Source organism: Anabrus simplex, chromosome 6, assembly GCF_040414725.1.
Source record: "Anabrus simplex isolate iqAnaSimp1 chromosome 6, ASM4041472v1, whole genome shotgun sequence".
Classification (NCBI taxonomy): Eukaryota; Metazoa; Arthropoda; class Insecta; order Orthoptera; family Tettigoniidae; genus Anabrus; species Anabrus simplex.
In genome coordinates, this window is record NC_090270.1 from 94388123 (window position 1) to 94406570 (window position 18448).

The 18448-nt window shown below is 38.9% G+C and overlaps 1 protein-coding gene across 1 annotated transcript in view; it reads left to right on the forward strand.

The window, feature by feature from the left end:
• LOC136875869 (protein yellow) overlaps positions 1–10546 on the forward strand; it is a 46581-nt gene extending 36035 nt beyond the window's left edge. Inside the window, exon 4 of the mRNA XM_068228234.1 lies at positions 9626–10546. Coding sequence (XP_068084335.1) covers positions 9626–10546 — 921 coding nt within the window. The remainder of the gene's footprint in view (positions 1–9625) is intronic.
• Positions 10547–18448: the final 7902 nt, after the last annotated feature.

The window sequence follows — 18448 nt, forward strand, 5'->3', positions numbered from 1 at the left end:
TTATTACACGCAAAAATTAAAACAGCACTCTGCAGTAAAGATGATGGGTGAAATCTAGCAACCACTTTCACGTCACTTACGAACAGTAATTCACATTTCTACCGTAGGAAACTACCAAGTGTATGCACAGGTCTTTTCTGGTTTTACTAAGAGATGGCGACAGCGAACAGTACGCAGCGTATGAATTTGACACATACGTCAGTTTGTTCGTCTGACATTAACCTACCAACACACACAAGTTGAGTCCGCCAAACACTAGCATCTGTGTTGTATCGTTCAGTAATCATGTGGACGTTTGTGGCTGAAAAAGAACATTTGCGGTACGCATTATTCTTATTTAATCAAAAGGTAAAGTTTGTGGAAAGTCATCGTTTGCTGGTAGAAACATGTGGTGAACACACTCCATCGATTAGAACATGTGAGACATGGTTTCGACAATTTCAATGTGATTGTGATGGGATCAAAGCAGTATTGTGTATTATGAACTCTTGAAGTACGGCGACACCATTAACGCACAACACTATCGCCAACAAATGATTAATTTTAATCACGCATTGGTCGAATGACGATCGGAATGAGCCACAATACATGGCAAAGTGATTTTGTTACACGACAATGCGCCGTCTCACACAGCAAAACCAGTGAAAGACACTTTGAACTCGCTTGGGTGGGACATCCCTCCGCAGCCGCCGTACTGCCCCGACCTGGCGCCATATGATTATCACCTCTTCTCATCAATCAAAGCTGCACTTCAGCAATTTCGAGGAAGTTGGAAAATGGCTCGATGAATGTTTTCGCTCAAAAGACAAGCAGTTTTTCTGGAATGATATTCATACCTTACCTGAAAGATGGATGTAGTGAATAAACAAAAAACGAATTTCCCTTGAAAATTACGTGTTTTCTTTACCACAAAAAACCGGAAAAAACTTATGCATACACCAGGTACTGCATTACTCCACTAATATACTTCTATCCTCTTTCATTACACTCGATGAAAAGAGCATTTTCTGTAACTTTCTCAAGTAGTTTGTAAAGGAGTTCTCCTGCCTGCTCACACAGTGCAGGCAACATACAACACAATGTTATACACTAGTATATCAACTGTTCTCCATATTAACTCTTTCAGTTTACTTCGTACGTCGGTTACTGTTGTAGATTGAAGTTTTAGATCATAGTAATATTATTCGTATTTAATCGGTCGCTTCGACCGAATGATATAGCATCGGCAGTATGCAGCAGTAGAGATTAATGTCAAAACGTCAGTTTGCTATATGTGACTTCTTCTATGTAGATATATTCTTTGAATCATACAATCAATAAAGCTCTAGATCTCTTCTCGTGGTACTGCAGTGCATGATTGCTAAACGCAGCTAAACGATTAAAAACGACGGCGACTGTAAAGCCACAATTTCATCCAAACTTGGTACACGTATGACTTAATAATGAGTAAGATATACTTTAGCACTGCTAGGGATGGAGAGAGGAGGGAGTGATATGTAAAAGTAATAAATGAACGACCAATATTAGTGTCGAATCCATACTTTTCGGGGTCGCAGATGTGAATTGTGACACTCCGGATGTCATTTAGGTCCATACCCAGCCTCCATTAGGATGGCGGTCAGAACGGATAAAAAAGAAAATATCCAAAATGACCCAGATTAATGTTGAATCCACAGTTTTAGGGCTCGCTAAACTGATTCGTGACAGCCCCATTTACAGCTGGAATCGTGTGCAACGTATCTGTAGCGCAACGCGTAAATACATACGGTTACGGCTCCATGGCTAAACGGTTAGCGCGCTGGCCTTTGGTCACAGGGATCCCGGGTTCGATTCCCGGCGGGATCGGGAATTTTTAACCATCACTGGTTAATTTCGCAGGCACGGGGGCTGGATGTATGTGTCGTCTTTATCATCATTTCATCCTCATCACGATGCGCAGGTCGCCTACAGGAGTCAGATCAAAAGACTTGCACCTGGCGAGCCGAACTTGTCCTCGGACACTCCCGGCACTAAAAGCCATACGCCATTTCATTTTAACTACTTTCCAGACAATAGAGGCTGCAACAAGGACAAAATTCCACGTGATACAACAATAATCTAAAACTTAAACTTTGAATTAAACACAACAGTTACTCTTAAGATACAAAATAGATCGTAAAACATCAGTCAACATCACAGTAAAAATGCACAAAAATTCACTTGAGACGTAATTAACAGGTATTACTCGCACACGTTTTAGTGATATATTTGTGTACGGGAGTGAGGAGTAAGGAGGGAGCTCTCCCGGTTCCGGTTATACTGCCAAATGAATGGAAATGAAATATGAATTGAATCGATAATATGATCGACCGATATGAATTTTCTAAACCTTTGTTATCTTAAGCCAACAACTGTGTCACACACACATTATATAACATTATATAACATTTTTCGATGCGAATCTTGTTCCTAGCATGAATTCTATAGTTTGGCTTTGCTGTGTAAACACCAACAGTACTAATACATAATAAGTACGCCAGATGTTGCACATCGATGCATAAGCGATTCACAGTTTCTGTTTCAAAGGTTGCCAATACGAATCTCGAAGATTGCCGAGGTCGACTGATTCAGCACTAGGGTGTCCATCTACCACTAAAATGTGAGCGAGGAATAATATATTCCTTATGAGAGGGAAGCAATGGCAAACTACCTCACTCCTCATCTTGCCTAGTATGCCTCATATCGGCGCTACCATCGGTTTTTCCGCAAAACATTTGGTAGTGTTATTTGAACATCCAGCCAGCCTCTGGGCGGATAACCTAACAGACATATTCTAAAAGTAAACATTCGAAAATGTACCCGGGCGGGCCATGAAGCAGTTTCATATCATGACAGGTTATCTGACCAATTACTAACGAATACTGCGGAGCAGCACGAGTGCTCTATTATTCTTCTTATCATTAATAATATAATAATCATAATATTCAGTTTTTACTTTTCGAAAGAGCATATGATTCTCTAGATAGACAAACACTTTTTGATGCCCTGGAAGATAAGAAAACAAATTTAATCGGACAGACACTGACAGACAACACCTCTAATGTTAATTTCTTTGGCAAAATTTCTGAACCTTTTGATATTAACAAAAAGGTCAGACAAAGAAGAGATGGCTTATCTCCATTACTGTGCTAGAGAATGTACAGGCACTCGAATCTGGCCAAAGGAAACGAAAGGGATTAATATCGACAAGCTTGTTAACCCTGGTGAAAAATGAAATGAAATGGCGTATGGCTTTTAGTGCCGGGAGTGTCCGAGGACAAGTTCGGCTCGCCAGGTGCAGGTCTTTTGATTTGACTCCAGTAGGCGACCTGCGTGTCGTGATGAGGATGAAATGATGATGAAGACAACACACACACCCAGCCCCCGTGTCAGCGAAATTAACCAACGATGGTTAAAATTCCCGACCCTGCCGGGAATCGAACCCGGGACCCCTGTGACCAAAGGCCAGCACGCTAACCATTTAGCCATGGAGCCGGACTTAACCCTGGTGAGGGCGCGTCATGGTCGTTTCGACCAGATTCACAGATAAATGTTTATAGTTCTTAACGTAGCGGGTCGCTAGCTTCCATCCATGCAGTACCTTATATTGAACTCGTCCACTATCACTGTGTGTAAACAATTCATCCCTTATGCTCCTTATTTTCAACGTAAGTGCATTGTTTGACGGACCCGGTCTAAAACTCCCGGCGCGCCCCATTACGTATGCGTGTTTACGAGTTAAATTTTGAGTTATTTTTTCAGTTAATATACCATTTTTTTTAAATTTTCGTGTAAAATAGTGCCTTGATAGATAGTGAAGTCCAACGCAGCATGGATAGAAACAGGGAAAAAGAAATCGAAAGACTTATAAAGTGCGTCTCACTTTCACGCATAAGCAACCGCTGACCAATGTCTGTTCCTTACCATCTTCAACATTACTCAAATTAATTCGCATAATATTTACAAGCATGTGAAAGGTAACTTTAATGTTCAAAGGCTTAATATTTGAAAGAACTAAATCAAAAGCTATGCGTGAGATATTTGCAAGAACGGTATTCAAACTCTCCCAACGGGGCTAAAAACGGCACGTTCGCTAAATGCTAGGATTGTCTGAAGAACAACAGCCCTCTGCAGCTCAACAAGAACTAGAAGAGTTTGGAAGATGTGCCTACTGAAACAAGAACGCGCGGCAGTGACATGTGTTTGGTGCACTACGGAAAGTCAAGAATCTAGTGACGAAGCAAAATGAACGTCAATTGTTTACCTTCCGATTTTTGTATAGCGAAAGTAAATTATTTACAAGTTCGTGGAAAATTATTTACTAGTTCTGTAATATTAGAAATAGCCTTTGCTAAATTCGTGTTACTTTTTACGACCCGGTCGAAAACACCGTGGCGCCTCCTCACGGGATTATTTTTACGTGCCCTCTCCAGTGTTAAAGATAATATCAAATGTTTGACTTTCGCAAATTATCTGGTAATTCTGTCCAACAATTGGCAAGGAGCAATCCAGTCCCTGGAAAATCTTCCCGCAATTGCATCTAAAACTGGACTCCAAGTCTCAAATGGGAAAGCCCAATAGGACTACATGGAAGGATCCCCTAGATACTTAGACAAACAACCTCTGGTAACTCAGTTTGGAAAAGTACTTAAGTAAATAATTTCAAGTACTTAGGGGAAATCATCCAACCATCCGGATAAAATCGTGAAGCAAACAGAGATATAATTTCTAAATTACAAAAAGCTTATAGCAAAAAGTCAGTATTTCGGAACGCCAAATTAAAACACTACAACACTGCAGTTAAGCCTGAAGCACTATACGCATCAGAAATCTTGATCACTGGAGGCAGATCACTAACTAAAAATTTAGAAAAACAAGAAAGGAAAATCTTTAGGAAAATCTTTGGCCCAGTATGCATAGAAGGAGTGTGGATGAAAAGGAGGTCTCCTGATTTATACCTGCATTCTGAGAAAATATCACTTGATTAGAAAAAAGGCGACTGTAATTTCATGGCTATATTCAAAGAATGGACAGTGAAAGACTTACTAAAACAATATTTAATTATGCTCTTCACTAAAAATCAAGAATAATTGGATAATCAAAATTGAAAAAGACCATCAAGAATTCAGCATAACTGGTGAAATTATATGTGCCAGGCCTAGCTTTAGAACGTCGGTGAACAAACATAATTTTGCTGAAAAGTCCAAGATGAGAACTACCACTGCATGAACGGAGGAACAGAAGTAAAGAACACAGTGAGAGGATAAAGAGATTCTGGGAAGACAAAGCAAACTAATCTGCTAAATAAGTTCAGTCGCGCTCCATAGTTGGGCACAACGTTGTGGAAAAAGAATCATCATCATCACCAATGTGCTTCGCAAATTTTAACTTTGCAAATTTGCTCACTGAATGAACCTCCCTTCTGCCCCTGATGTCACCATTACCAGTAGTACGGGCTAGGCGGGTTCAGAAACATGGCGTCAGCAGTGAGGTTAGCGACGGTCACGTGATTAAATTCCGCGTCCACGTGGTTAGAACCTGTCATCTTGACAGCTGTCAAATAGCACGTCGATTTTAAATTCCGCGCCCCTACGTGCTTAAGGTGCCAATAATTAGGTTAGGCCCAGTCAAGTTGGCAGCAGTGAGGTTAGCAACGCCCACGTGCTTAAAAGAGTGAGATGACAGCGGTCAAGCACGTGGATTTGTTTACAAACAATGTGACGTCACGGTCACGCGGTCATGACGTGAACGGGTCAATGACCTTGGCCGGGGTCCATGACCACGGGTGCTGACACAGTAAAAAATGCTGACGCCATGTTTTTGAACCCGCCTAGCCCATAATATTACCGCAGTTTCCTGCAAGTTCCACGGTATTCCACGTAAGCCACATACGCGGTAAAATTATGAAGATTATGTGAAATTACCGCTACACCGCAAAGTTGCTCGTGTGGAAATTAAAAGAAAACGGAAATGGAAACTATTGTTTAACCTTGCTCAATGGAACGGAACTCTGCGTTAACTAATAGTTGGACTGTTAACGTTCTTATTGGTGTACAATTGTACGATAACAGTGGGCTGATCCATCACCATTAGATATTCCGTGGAGTCTTGTTGTTCTGAAGTTGGTATTGGTCAGCGCTCGAATTGACTGTCGACTGTTTGACACAACGCTCCCTCGCGTAGCCGTGAGCTCTCTGGCAGTTGTAAGCAAGCTTCGCTTGAAGGCAACATGTCGAGCTTACGAACTCTGGTGACAATGGCCAGCAGACAGCTGGTGTGTGTGTTCAAACCACCCTTATGTATTAAATTACTGTTTGTGATGGGTGGATGCTAGAAAATTACTTGTGTGGTGTTCTTATTTTAAAAGTTTTGAGAAGTGACGGTTCCATTCACATCCAAGCATGCCGTTATTCTATTACATCGCTATAGACGTTTTAAAATTTAACAATGTGAAGAAGCCTCATCACCTCGGTAAGTCCAGCCTTATATGTTATATTAACCGTCTCAGCGAGATTGATGTGCGTTGCTTCGGCAAGCTCACCGGTCATCGAAATTCAAAATGTCGGATCGGAATAATAATAATAGTAATAATAATAATAATAATAATAATAATAATAATAATAATAATAATAATAATAATAATAATAATAATAATAATTACGTTTTCTTGGACCGAAGATACCATTCGCCTTCGATCATATGTCTTTGAGTGAACTTTTGTGGTTGAAAATTATTAATCCCGCAAGAAATAATTAGGCCCAAGCTGTTGTGTCATTTTCGGGCAAGATGTCAATTTAAAATGTAAGGACACATTTCTTCGTCACGAGAACGTGTGTTTTAAAACGACCTGTTCTTTTAACAGAATCTGTGACAAGTTAAATCACTGTATCTGTTATTAATTTAACATTCTTCCCCGTGGAAATGAAAGAAATCAAATGAAAGTTATTTACTAGCCTGGTTGTATAGTTACCCTACTAAGGGCGTCTGAAAATTTAAGATTTATGTAACTACTGCTGATTTTAAACCTAAGTGAATACTGAAGCGTGTTTAGGGTCGAATCGAGTTTAATTTCATTTTCCTTTTAAATTAATTTTCTTCATTATTATTATTATTATTATTATTATTATTATTATTATTATTATTATTATTATTATTATTTTATTTAAATTTTCCTTCTTGAATTTTGGATTTATAAATTTTGTTCTGAATCTACACTCTATTTAATTACATTGTTGGAGGTATGCTTCCATCTTTTGTTTTGTTGACAACAGTTTTGATTAGTTCGCATTATCGCGGCGTGTCAGTGTTGTAACAATGTTTGAGTCGTGTGGACGTTCTTTGTTGTGCGGCGTACTTGTGCCCTTGGTGTGATGAACTGTCACGAGATGGGTTTTAATTACTTCCGTATTATTGTGTTACTTTATTGTTGATATCCTTTATTGTTTTTCTCTTGATGTGGGCTCATTTTAAATTTTATTTTTGCCTTCCTAATATTACTTGTGGACATTGTCGGTCTGTTAGGCGACGCGGTCAGATGTTTTAATTTGAAACGCTTCCGTGTTCACTGAGGAAATCAAACATGTAATAATTATTGTATTAATGCCTGTCTGCTTTTAACTGTTCAATAACAATGTGGTACATTGTTTTGGTAATTTGTAAGGACGCGTGCGGACCTAGGTGCACCTAAATTATTAATAACTTGTAATAATAATAATAATAATAATTATTATTATTATTTCTTCATTTAAAGAGAGATGGTTTCGAGCTCGAGACAGGCAAATTGTAAAAAAGGGGGAAAATTGTAAAGACCATCTAAGTTAATCTGAAGTTAACTCCATCCTAAGAATATTGCTGAACTCTTAATATTGGTTGAAATAGTTGGTATTCATGCTTGGTTACCATGCTTGGTAATAATATGAAAATGGGTTTTATAATTAGTTTTTCCTTAAAAAACTTAATTGTTTTCTGTTTAATTTATTTTAAATTGCACCACCCACCTGACTTATTTTCTTCTTTCATTATATTAAATTTTGGTCTTAAGTGTGACGGAGAGTGTTATTACAGTGAACTGCTCTGCCCTTACTGCTTCCACCCTCTGTTATGGTTGTTAACCTATTGGCTTCGCCCAGGTTCCCATCGATTACCCATTCCTGTGTTTGTATTCTATTGACGCCCTTCTCTAAGTAGCTGGCGTGATTCACGCTGGGAAGAGCCTCTCATCTCTTTGGTGGTTGCGTTGACAGACATGGACTTCGGCCGCGGTATTGTGATTTCATGTGTTTGATTGCCCTCTTCCTAGTCTCTCGGTGCGCCACAGTAATGATGCGCAGTACTAACGCTTGCCTCAACTCGTAGTTATGCTTTTTGTAGTTGTTATAATGAAAGCCATTTTTGTCTATTTAATTACCTAAATTACCTTATAACTGATTAGGCCTCTATACCCGAAACAGATACCATTAATTAAAAACAGAATGACATGTTTCGTTCCTGAAAACATCATCAGATTCTATCAAATTGATTGATATTATTAAGAAATGTAAAAGTTTATGTTCAAAATCAGTCTGTACCGTTCTAATAGTTGAATATTAGAACTTACCTGAATAAAGTGGTCCCTCTACGTTTACCAGTCCAGCAAAGAGTAAAACGTGGTGCAATACTTGCTGACTACTTTGTCGGTAACATTTATGTACGTCGTGTTCTGGTGACGTCATTGGCTTTTATGGAAATGTACTTCTACCATTATTATTATCATCGTATTTTAAATTGGTTTTAGAAATTATTTAAGAGTCATTTAATAAGCTGGCGAGTTTACCGATATATAATAATTTCGTGTGGCTATTTCTAGCCGGTTGCAGCCCTTGTAAAGCAGACCCTCCGATGAGGGTGGGCGGCATCTGCTATGAGTAGGTATATGCGTGTTATTGTGGTAGAGGACTGTGTTATGCGTGGTGAGTAAGTTGCAGGGATGTTGGGAACAGCACGAACACCCAGCTCCCAAGCCACTGGAATTAACCAATGAAGGTTAAAATACCTGACCCGTCCGGGAATGGAACCCGAGACCCTCTGAACTGAAGGCTAGTACGCTGACAATTCAGCCAACGAGTCGGGCAGTTTACCGATAACTTTCCTTTACGTCATATTCCAGTGACGTCAGCGCCTTTCGAGGAATTGCACTTGCATTATTATTATTATTATTATTATTATTATTATTATTATTCGACTCATTGGCTTAATGGTCAGCGTTGAGGCCTTCGGATCGATTCCCGGCCGGGTCGGGGATTTTAATTCTGTTTGATTAATTGTTCTGGCTTGGAGACTGGGTGGTTGTGTTTGTTCCAAAACTTTCCTCTTCATATTCAGACATCACACTACACTACCAACCAGCACAGAAACACGTAATAATGATTACATCCTTCCATATAAGGAAGGGCATCCGGCCGTAAAACCGGGCCAAATCCACATGTGCAACACATTTCACACCCGCCACCGTACAGGTGTGGGAAAAGCGGTAGAAGAAGGTTTTTTATTATTATTATTATTATTATTATTATTATTATTATTATTATTATTATTATTATTATTATTATTATTTATATCTTTGTTCCAGGTGGATAGATGCGGTCGTCTCTGGGTGCCAGACACAGGTAAAGTGGATGTTCTGGGCAAGCGGACTCAAATATGTCCTCCAACTCTACTGATCTTCGACACTGTACTGGACCAGCTCTCTGTTAGGTACACAATACCACCTTCTCAGCGATCTTCCAACACGCTGATAGTCAACATTGCTGTCGACATCACTGCTACATGCCATGATGCTGTAGCCTACATGGCCGATGTTACTGGATTTCGCCTCATTGCTTACAGCCTCCGAGACCACACTTCGTGGCGTATAGAGTCCAATTATTTCTACCCTTACCCTCGCTGGGGGTATTTCAGAATTGCAGGATCAGAGTTCGACCTTATGGATGGAGTAATAGGCCTTGCCCTGAGCCCAACTTATCATGATGGAGATAAAATACTTTACTTTCATAGTCTTGCTAGTGACAGTGAATCGTGGGTTCGTGCCTCTGTCTTGCGTGATAATTCTAATTTTTTCAATGGCACTAATCGAAGACCGCGCTCGTTTCGATTGTTTCCAGGCACAAGACAAGGACAGGTCGCAGCTCAAGCTATGGACGACGAAGGAATTCTCTTCTTCAGCCTTCTCTCCACTAACTCTCTCGTGTGTTGGAACTCGAGGCTACCATATTCACAATCACGTTTTGTGGAGCTTGAACGTGACAACGAGGCATTGCAATTTGCATCTGGAGTTAAAATTGTGCACCGTAATGGCTATCAAGAACTATGGGTTCTAACTTCGAGACTTCAAAAGGTGATCACTGGCACTTTGAACAGGGCTGATATAAACTTCAGAATCCTTCGAGCTCCAGTTTCGTTTCTAGTGCAAGGAACTCCATGCGATGTTCAGTTTGATGATGATGATGAATCGCTTTTAGATTCCCAAAGTTTCGTGGACTGGGATGCGTAGCATACTGTGAAATATGTGCTAGAATCATGCTGAGTATATCCACGGCATAATTGTTGCATTAAGGGCAGTAATAGGTTGCACTTATTTCATGTGACCCCGAGAATGCAAATTTGAATACCTCCCTGAAACCTTAAAAATCAGTCAGTCTGCATATTACAACTTCATTTAATGCTCAAAATATATTCAAATAGATTATTAGGCTGGTATTTTTAATTCAAAGTTAACAATGCGAACTACTAGTGCAGGCGTCATTAATTACCCTGTAGCATTTTTGCACAGCATCGGCGACTGAGCAGCAGTGATGGTGCTTGAGGGCGAGACAGTACATTTACTGCAGTTCACAGTGGAAGGCTGATTGAAGAGAAATAAGTAAAGCAAGTAATTAGGTTTTGTTATTGAGGCAACAGTTATGATTATGAGTTATGACTAATGACAGTTAATTTAAATGTTTTAGGTTTTGTAATTTATTTTTAAAGTATTAATTTCTGTTAAGAAGGAAGCCAATCTTTCCAGTGCCGACTCAGTTAATATAAACATTACGTTTTTAATATTTTACTTTGATATAATGACAACCTTTAAGGTTATGTTTATTAGTCTGTAATTTTATCTGAACTTTAATTCAATAATTTCGTTTGTTGTTGAATGAAAGACTACTGTTCTATAGATATCAAGGCGAAGAATGAATTTTTGTTTGTTGTAGTTTCAGGTAAAATATGCATCGTTTATCAAAACACATGAGTAGCAGAAACCAAACATATTTGGAGCTCTATTTGGGAAAAATCAGTGTTTTTACGTTAATTATTATAAACAGAAACAGCTGTTTGATTCTATCAAAATGAAAAATAAATTCTTATATCATTTCCTTTAAAATAAATAATATTTGCCTTAATTGCACCGATAACCAATCCAAGGTTCAAGGCGGTTGTTTTCAATTCTGCAGTACTGAAGACGCGCTTTGGAATTCTCTTCCTGATGTAAACCGTTAGGAACCACCTAGGAACCACCGATCCAAAGGAGTTTTACAACACAAACTGTACCTGTGTAGGGAGAACTCCAATCATACTGTGCCGTTTCATTGTTCTGAGAGCAATTACACGGAGTCGAACTGCATGTGATTACCGCTAATGAAATTAAATGATACGCGTAAGACGCTAAAACATCAAGGAAATATGGAAATGCACGGAACAGTTACGATCAGAATCTTAGTGGCCGTGAGCGAGACAAAGTAATGGTCAAATTGTTAACGCCAACACTTAGCAAAAATCGAATTGAATGCACATTGAAAGAAAAAGCGCACGCAAGTTAGCTGCAAGAAGAGCGGCTTGGAAGGAAATACATCAAGGTTATAATATCAACTAAAAAAGAAAGAGATAGTATATGCTTGTACGTGTAAAATACATTTAAATTTAATATTAGCATTAAAATAATTACATAGAATACGACAAACACGGCAAGGCTCACCTACCCAAATCATAAGAAGAGGCTATTGAACAGGCCTTGGCTTATAAGAAGAAAGATTCGACTAGAATACACAATTTTAGCTAAAAAAATACAACTAGCAATTACAATTGAGATAAATACGTAAAGCTAAAGCAGACATATTGGTAGTCTGCACAGAATTAAAGAAAACATAAATATCTATCTAAGCCGATACTTAAGACCATTATCAAACAAGTAAGATTTGCATTTGCAATGTGTTTTGACTAATCTCCTCTATGATTTCGTATTTTCCGATTGCGCAAGACGCCTACGTCATGGACCTGTAAAGAAGAATATGGGGGAGCTGTCCGGAGGAAACCCAGCCAATTTGACGGACAAAGCAGAGCTCGATTCCCGAAGAAATCTCGATGACTGGCGGCGGAACAACGAGGCTGACCAATGCAACTGATGGCTAAACAGAATTAACGCAATCCCGGCAGGCGGAGAATAAAATAACTTTCAGAGTAATATCAATTGAATTCCATAGTTTTCATGCATTGTAGATTGAATGTATTTTGATTATCATGTGATAGATCGTTTTTATTTTCGAGACACATCAATATTTAAGGTCTTTCCTCTCAAGTGACCCATTCGCGTGTCGTTTTAAGGAATTAGGCAGTCTTCTTAAGAAAATAATACCATATCCAATTAGGGAAGAAACTATATTATATGATAGTGTGATTTGTACGATAACAATCATTTACAGTATATCATGTCATAACGTGTGAAATATTTTAAGAATAGAATGCCGTAGAAAGTTAGGGGGAAATGTAGGATATCGTATTTAACAAATATAGGTTACCTGTTGCCATAAATGAGTAAGATAAGGTTAGATATGGATATACAGATAGACGGAATATATGTTAATATTGTAACTGTAAATATTGATCCGAAGATTGATTTATTTTAAAGATGAAGAGATTTTCTGCCTCAATATGGGTTATATAAGATGAATATTGAAGTGTGAATGAAGGGAAATATGAGAATAGAGATATGAGATGATGTTATATGAAGATAGGAAGGAAAGAAGTGAGAAAATATTTATTTATTTATTTACTGCGCACTACAGGATTTCTAATCCCAATTATAGTGGCAAATGTTTAAACGTGTTTTTTAATCTTTCAATCAGTCTAATATCATAATATCTAAACTATTCTAATATTATATTTATTAATGTTGCGAGGATATAATTGAAATGAATGAAATGTGAGAAGAGAAAGGATTAAATATTGGCGCAGACGCGGATCATTAATATTTATTTAAGCAATAAAGATGTTTCGTTGGTAGATAATCCATATCACATAGTAATCGGTAGCATATTACGATACTTACGAAATGTATGATTATTCGTTTAAATGAATATTTAAACATTAGATACCTACTTATAGGTTGCATTTGATAGTACGAGTATATCAAGTATAGCAGGCATTTATTGGCATGTATAGTCATTAATACATCTTCTTATTAATAACATGGAGAGGTTGATAGTCATTTCAAATCTTCGTCAATGGTATTCCCTAATCTTATAGTTGAAATTCATGAGGACATACATTGGATTTCCAATTAAATTGAGAAGTTATTTGGTTATTTACGATATGTTTATTTGATTTTGAAAGGTAAGAGATGTTTCAATGCAATGCTAATCACTAGTAATATTTTGATTTTGAACAAATTGTAGCCCATGAATGCTACATAGGTACGAAACTGATCTTATTCTTTATGCCAAGTTTATGAAAAGTTTAATATGAACAACGAAAATCATTGTCCTTGAAATCAAAGATGAACTTATGATAAAATGAATGTTTTGTGTGAGCAAGACTGAACAATTAATTTAACACACGCGAATTTGTAAATAACGTATTTCTTTTATTTTCTTGTGTGATGTTAGATAAATATCAAGCGGCGATACATTTCATTGACGATTATATTCATACAATGACTAATGATAATATACAAGTAATTTGAAGACTGTAATCAGAATCAATTGATTAATTTTAGGATTTTCAATCAGATACTTTATAATTTATCCATCATATTTCCTTTTCATGAATAAATATTAGTGAATAAGGTATAATTTCATATCATTTATAGTTAGTTGAAATATTACGTAAGTTAGAGTTAAGGTAGCCCAATTTATGATAACCGATATCACTATTGAACGTTTGGTGGAGACGTTAATCAATATATATTATTTTTTGGATCGAAGAAATGTGTACTTGCGTATCTGCATCATCTGGAATCCACGTAAAAATAAAAAAGGGATAAACAATTTAACTTCGATATTTACTCTGAGATGCCTACCGACACTGGCTGTAATTTTCTTCGACGCCAATCATCCTGGATGGGGGAGATGGTGCAATTCATAGAGACGCATAACTCGCCTCCGCTAGTCTGTAGCCATTAGACCAAGTGTATTTTCACAGGTGGTCTTACTGCACAAGTGCAGTCGGCTGTGCAGTTCTATTGCGCGTGTATCAAGAAGTGGGTCTGCAAAGCCTGGAACACGACGGTGAACACCAACTTCTCGGAAAGGGTGGCTGGACGTTCCACAGAACTGAAACTCACTGGGGAGTATGACTAGTTAGTGCTCCACCAATGGTGGAGGAGCTGGTAAATAGTGAGTTCACAGCCACCTAGCCCCACTCGTGCCATCTTGCTTCACCAAACAAAAGGATCATTCAAGCCGTTCTGTCTGACAGAATAGCAACCACACGGATAATCAGTCTCTGTGGCCCCCATGTGCTTGCACGAACAGTAAACAATCATTTGCAGAGTGCGTGGTCGACATAAAAAGGACGCCAATGAAGAATATTTTCAAGTATTACGCCAAACATATTATTCCTATAATGCTTGCAACGAGCTACTATTCGGGAGATATTAGGTTCGAACCTCACTGTCGGCAACCCTCAACATGGTTTTTCGTGGTTTCCCATCTTCATACCAGGCAAATGCTGGAGCTGTACCTTAGTTAAGGCCACTGTAGCTTCGACTATAGGCCTAGACATGTACCATCTCATTGTTGCCGTAAGACCTCTCTGAATCGGTGCGACGTAAAACAAATAGAAAAAAAAAGAAAATATGTTGAGAACGGGTATTCATAAATTCTCATTTGTTCGAGAACTGGATAGTGAAGATACCACACAGTACACAATGTCCAGTTAGGATGAACAATGAACAGTATGATAGGTTATTGCGGAACACGGATGATAAAATCCAACGAGGAAACACGGTTATGAGAGAAGCTGTACCAGCGGGAATTATTATTTCCCCACATCGAGGTCATTTTACGTGCACACTCTATAAAATTCTGCACAAAATAAACGAAATACTTTTCAAATTCATTCGACACTCGCCAGCCAACAACAAGCTGTTCAGATAGACCAAATACGCTAACGACTTAACTCTGCAGGTGTTGTAGGCATCCATTTGCGCAAGAAAATAAAAAAAAAAACGGTTTTTATTCAGTGCCTGGGTCATTCTAATCGCCATATCACTCGGCCGAATGCTGTACTTAACGTTCACATTACTGAAGTATTTGGCTGAGTTTCCTTCCTCGACCCAATACACGTCACGTGTAGTCTTGGTTTTACTGTTATTATGAAAGTAAAGTGATCTTTTTTCATTTTCCTTTACGTCACACCGACATCTTCAGGGCTGCCGACAGTGGGTTTTGAATCCATTATCTCCCAAATGCAAGCTGATAGCTGCGCGATCCAAACTGTACGGCCAACTCACTCGGTGTGAAGTGTTGTAATGCTGTAATAAATAGATGGCTTATTCTCATCCTAGAGTCCGCACTTCAAAAACCGACTAACTCTGCTGGGTTTGAACTCGCTATCTTGGGATCCGGAGGTCGACACATTACCACTGCTCTACAAAGGCAGCTTGGTAGTGTGGTGTGTTGTCTGACTAGGAAGAGGAGAGTGTTGGGACAAACACAACCACCTAGCTCCGAGCCAGAATAATTAATGCCACGAGTAAATTTCAAGATCCGGCCGGGAATCGAACCCGGCACCCTCTGAACCAAAGGCGTGACCACTGAGTATTCATCAAGGAGTCTGTATCTAAATGCTGTCTATTAAGCGTCGCATCATGTTTAGCGATATGAAGACGAACGAACTAAAAATATTCCTTCGAAATTGAAATCCGAATCTCCTATTTTACTGATGGATTTGTTAATCATTAACACACGAGGGAGAGAGAGATATGCATAGCTCTGCTGGTGGTCAATTAATTGCCTTCGGGCACAGCGAGGGTTGGGTTAGTATGAAACCAGTTTCCGATATACAGAGTGCTCTTGGCCTACGCCACAAACTATTAAACTCTAGATGGGCTGTGTCGTCTACACACCCGTAGGTGTTTGTGCGTGACGTCTACTGGCGGTGAGATAAATGAGAGACTGAGTGGGTTCGGCAGAATCAATCTAGTTGTTAGTGGCAGTGTAGCCGGGCCATTGTTTTAGTACTGGATTAGTCTCATCGAGTTCTCTTCATGTTAATTACATCAATTTCGTTTCCACTGATTCCTAGATTTGAAACCTCTTGGCTTGTAACCTGCAAATAAGTTTTTGTTGTTATGAAGTCACTATAAGTGCTATTTATGTTTCCCACCGAGAGAAATGGGCATGCGGTTAGGGACGCGGAGCTATATGCTTGCATTCGGGAGATAGTGGGTTCGAACCCCACTGTCGGCAGCCCTGAAGATGGTTTTCCGTGTTTTGCTTGGGCTGTTCCTTAAATGAGGCCACAGCCGCTTCCATCCAACTCTTAGCCCTTTCCTCTCCCAAAACCATCGTCGCCATAAGACCTATTATGTGTCGGTGCGACGTAGAGCCAATTGCAAAAAAAATAAGTAGATATGATTCTGGATTATTGTATTTATTAGTTTGGTTATTTACTCCCAAACTGAAACTATAATTGCTCCGATTTTGTGAGCTGTTATTTATTTATATTATTTACTTATTGTGAACTTTCTATCTAGCTTGTCACCTAAAACTTCTTCTTCTTCTTCTTTTTGCGTGCCTTGTCCTCCCTGAACGTTGGCGGCTGTAGCATGATCTTTTCTTACCCGTAGCTGTTCGGAACAATGAAGCGGTATTTACCTCAAACCATTGGTTTCAAATTATTGAGCTACGATATTCTTCCATTAATTTTTCCTTGGAATATTACTTGTAGTAGATGGTATTATCCGCACACTTTATCTTGGTGTATTTGTGTACGGGGGTGAGGAGTAAGGAGGGAGCTGTCCCGGTATCGATAGTGCTGCCTGGTGATGCCAACTGAATGAAAATGAAATCTGAATTGAATCGAGAATATGATCGATCGATATGAAATTTCTAAACCGTTATTATCTTAAGCCAACAACTATGTCACATACACATTATTTAACATTATAAAACATTTCTCGATGCGAATCTTGTTCCTTTGGCTTTGTTGTGTAAACAACAACAGTACTAGTACGTAACGTGTACGCCAGATGTCGCACAACGATGCTTAAGCGATTCATAGTTTGTGTTTCAAAGGTTGCCAGTACGAATCTCGAAGATCGCTGAGGTCGACCGATTCAGCACTAGGGTATAAATGCACCAAGATAAAGTGTGCGGATAATACTTAGAGTTTCGTATCATATAACCACACAGTCTTCTCTTGATGACACTGTACTGAGAATTTCAAGTTGTTGGTTCATACGATTCAAAACATCTACACCAGTAAATTTTGCTCTCAAAGGCATTTTACGTATCCTTCAGTAAGTCTTTTTTTTTACTCTTTGCTTTAGGTCGCACAGACACAGATAGGTCTGATGTAGAGGTAAGAAAGATCTATTGACGGTAAGGAAGCGGCTGTACAGCCCCATCATTTGCATGGTGTGAAAACTGGAAACCAAAGAAGACCATCTTCAGGGCTACCGACTGTAGGGTTCGAATACAGAATCTCCCGAATGCAAACTTACAACTACAATGTCCATATTTCAAAGGCATCCACTCTCTTTTGTGTTGGCCAATGTCCAAGTTTCTACGCCATACAACAGGATGCTAAATGCACAATGGTGAATTAGTCAAGTGCGAAGTGTTAATGACAGATCAGAATTTACCACAAAAAATATCATTTTCCGTAAAAAAAATCCTAGCGTGCACAATTATGCATGGGATCTGACGAGAAAAGTCCCATTCATCATTTAGGTGGCATCCCAGGTATTTAAATGATGCCACTTTTTCAATCCTAACATTGCAGATCATGGGACTGCCTAGAATACCATCCCCTTTCTCGCTGGCAACCATCCACTTTGTCTTCTTCACATTCAGTCTCCTCAGTCCCATTATGTTGATGAGTTCATTAACCACAGTAAGCAGTCCTTGTTCATCTAGCAACACGGATGTCTGATTATACAGTCCTAACATGCACTCCCTATCATTCCTTAGCAATC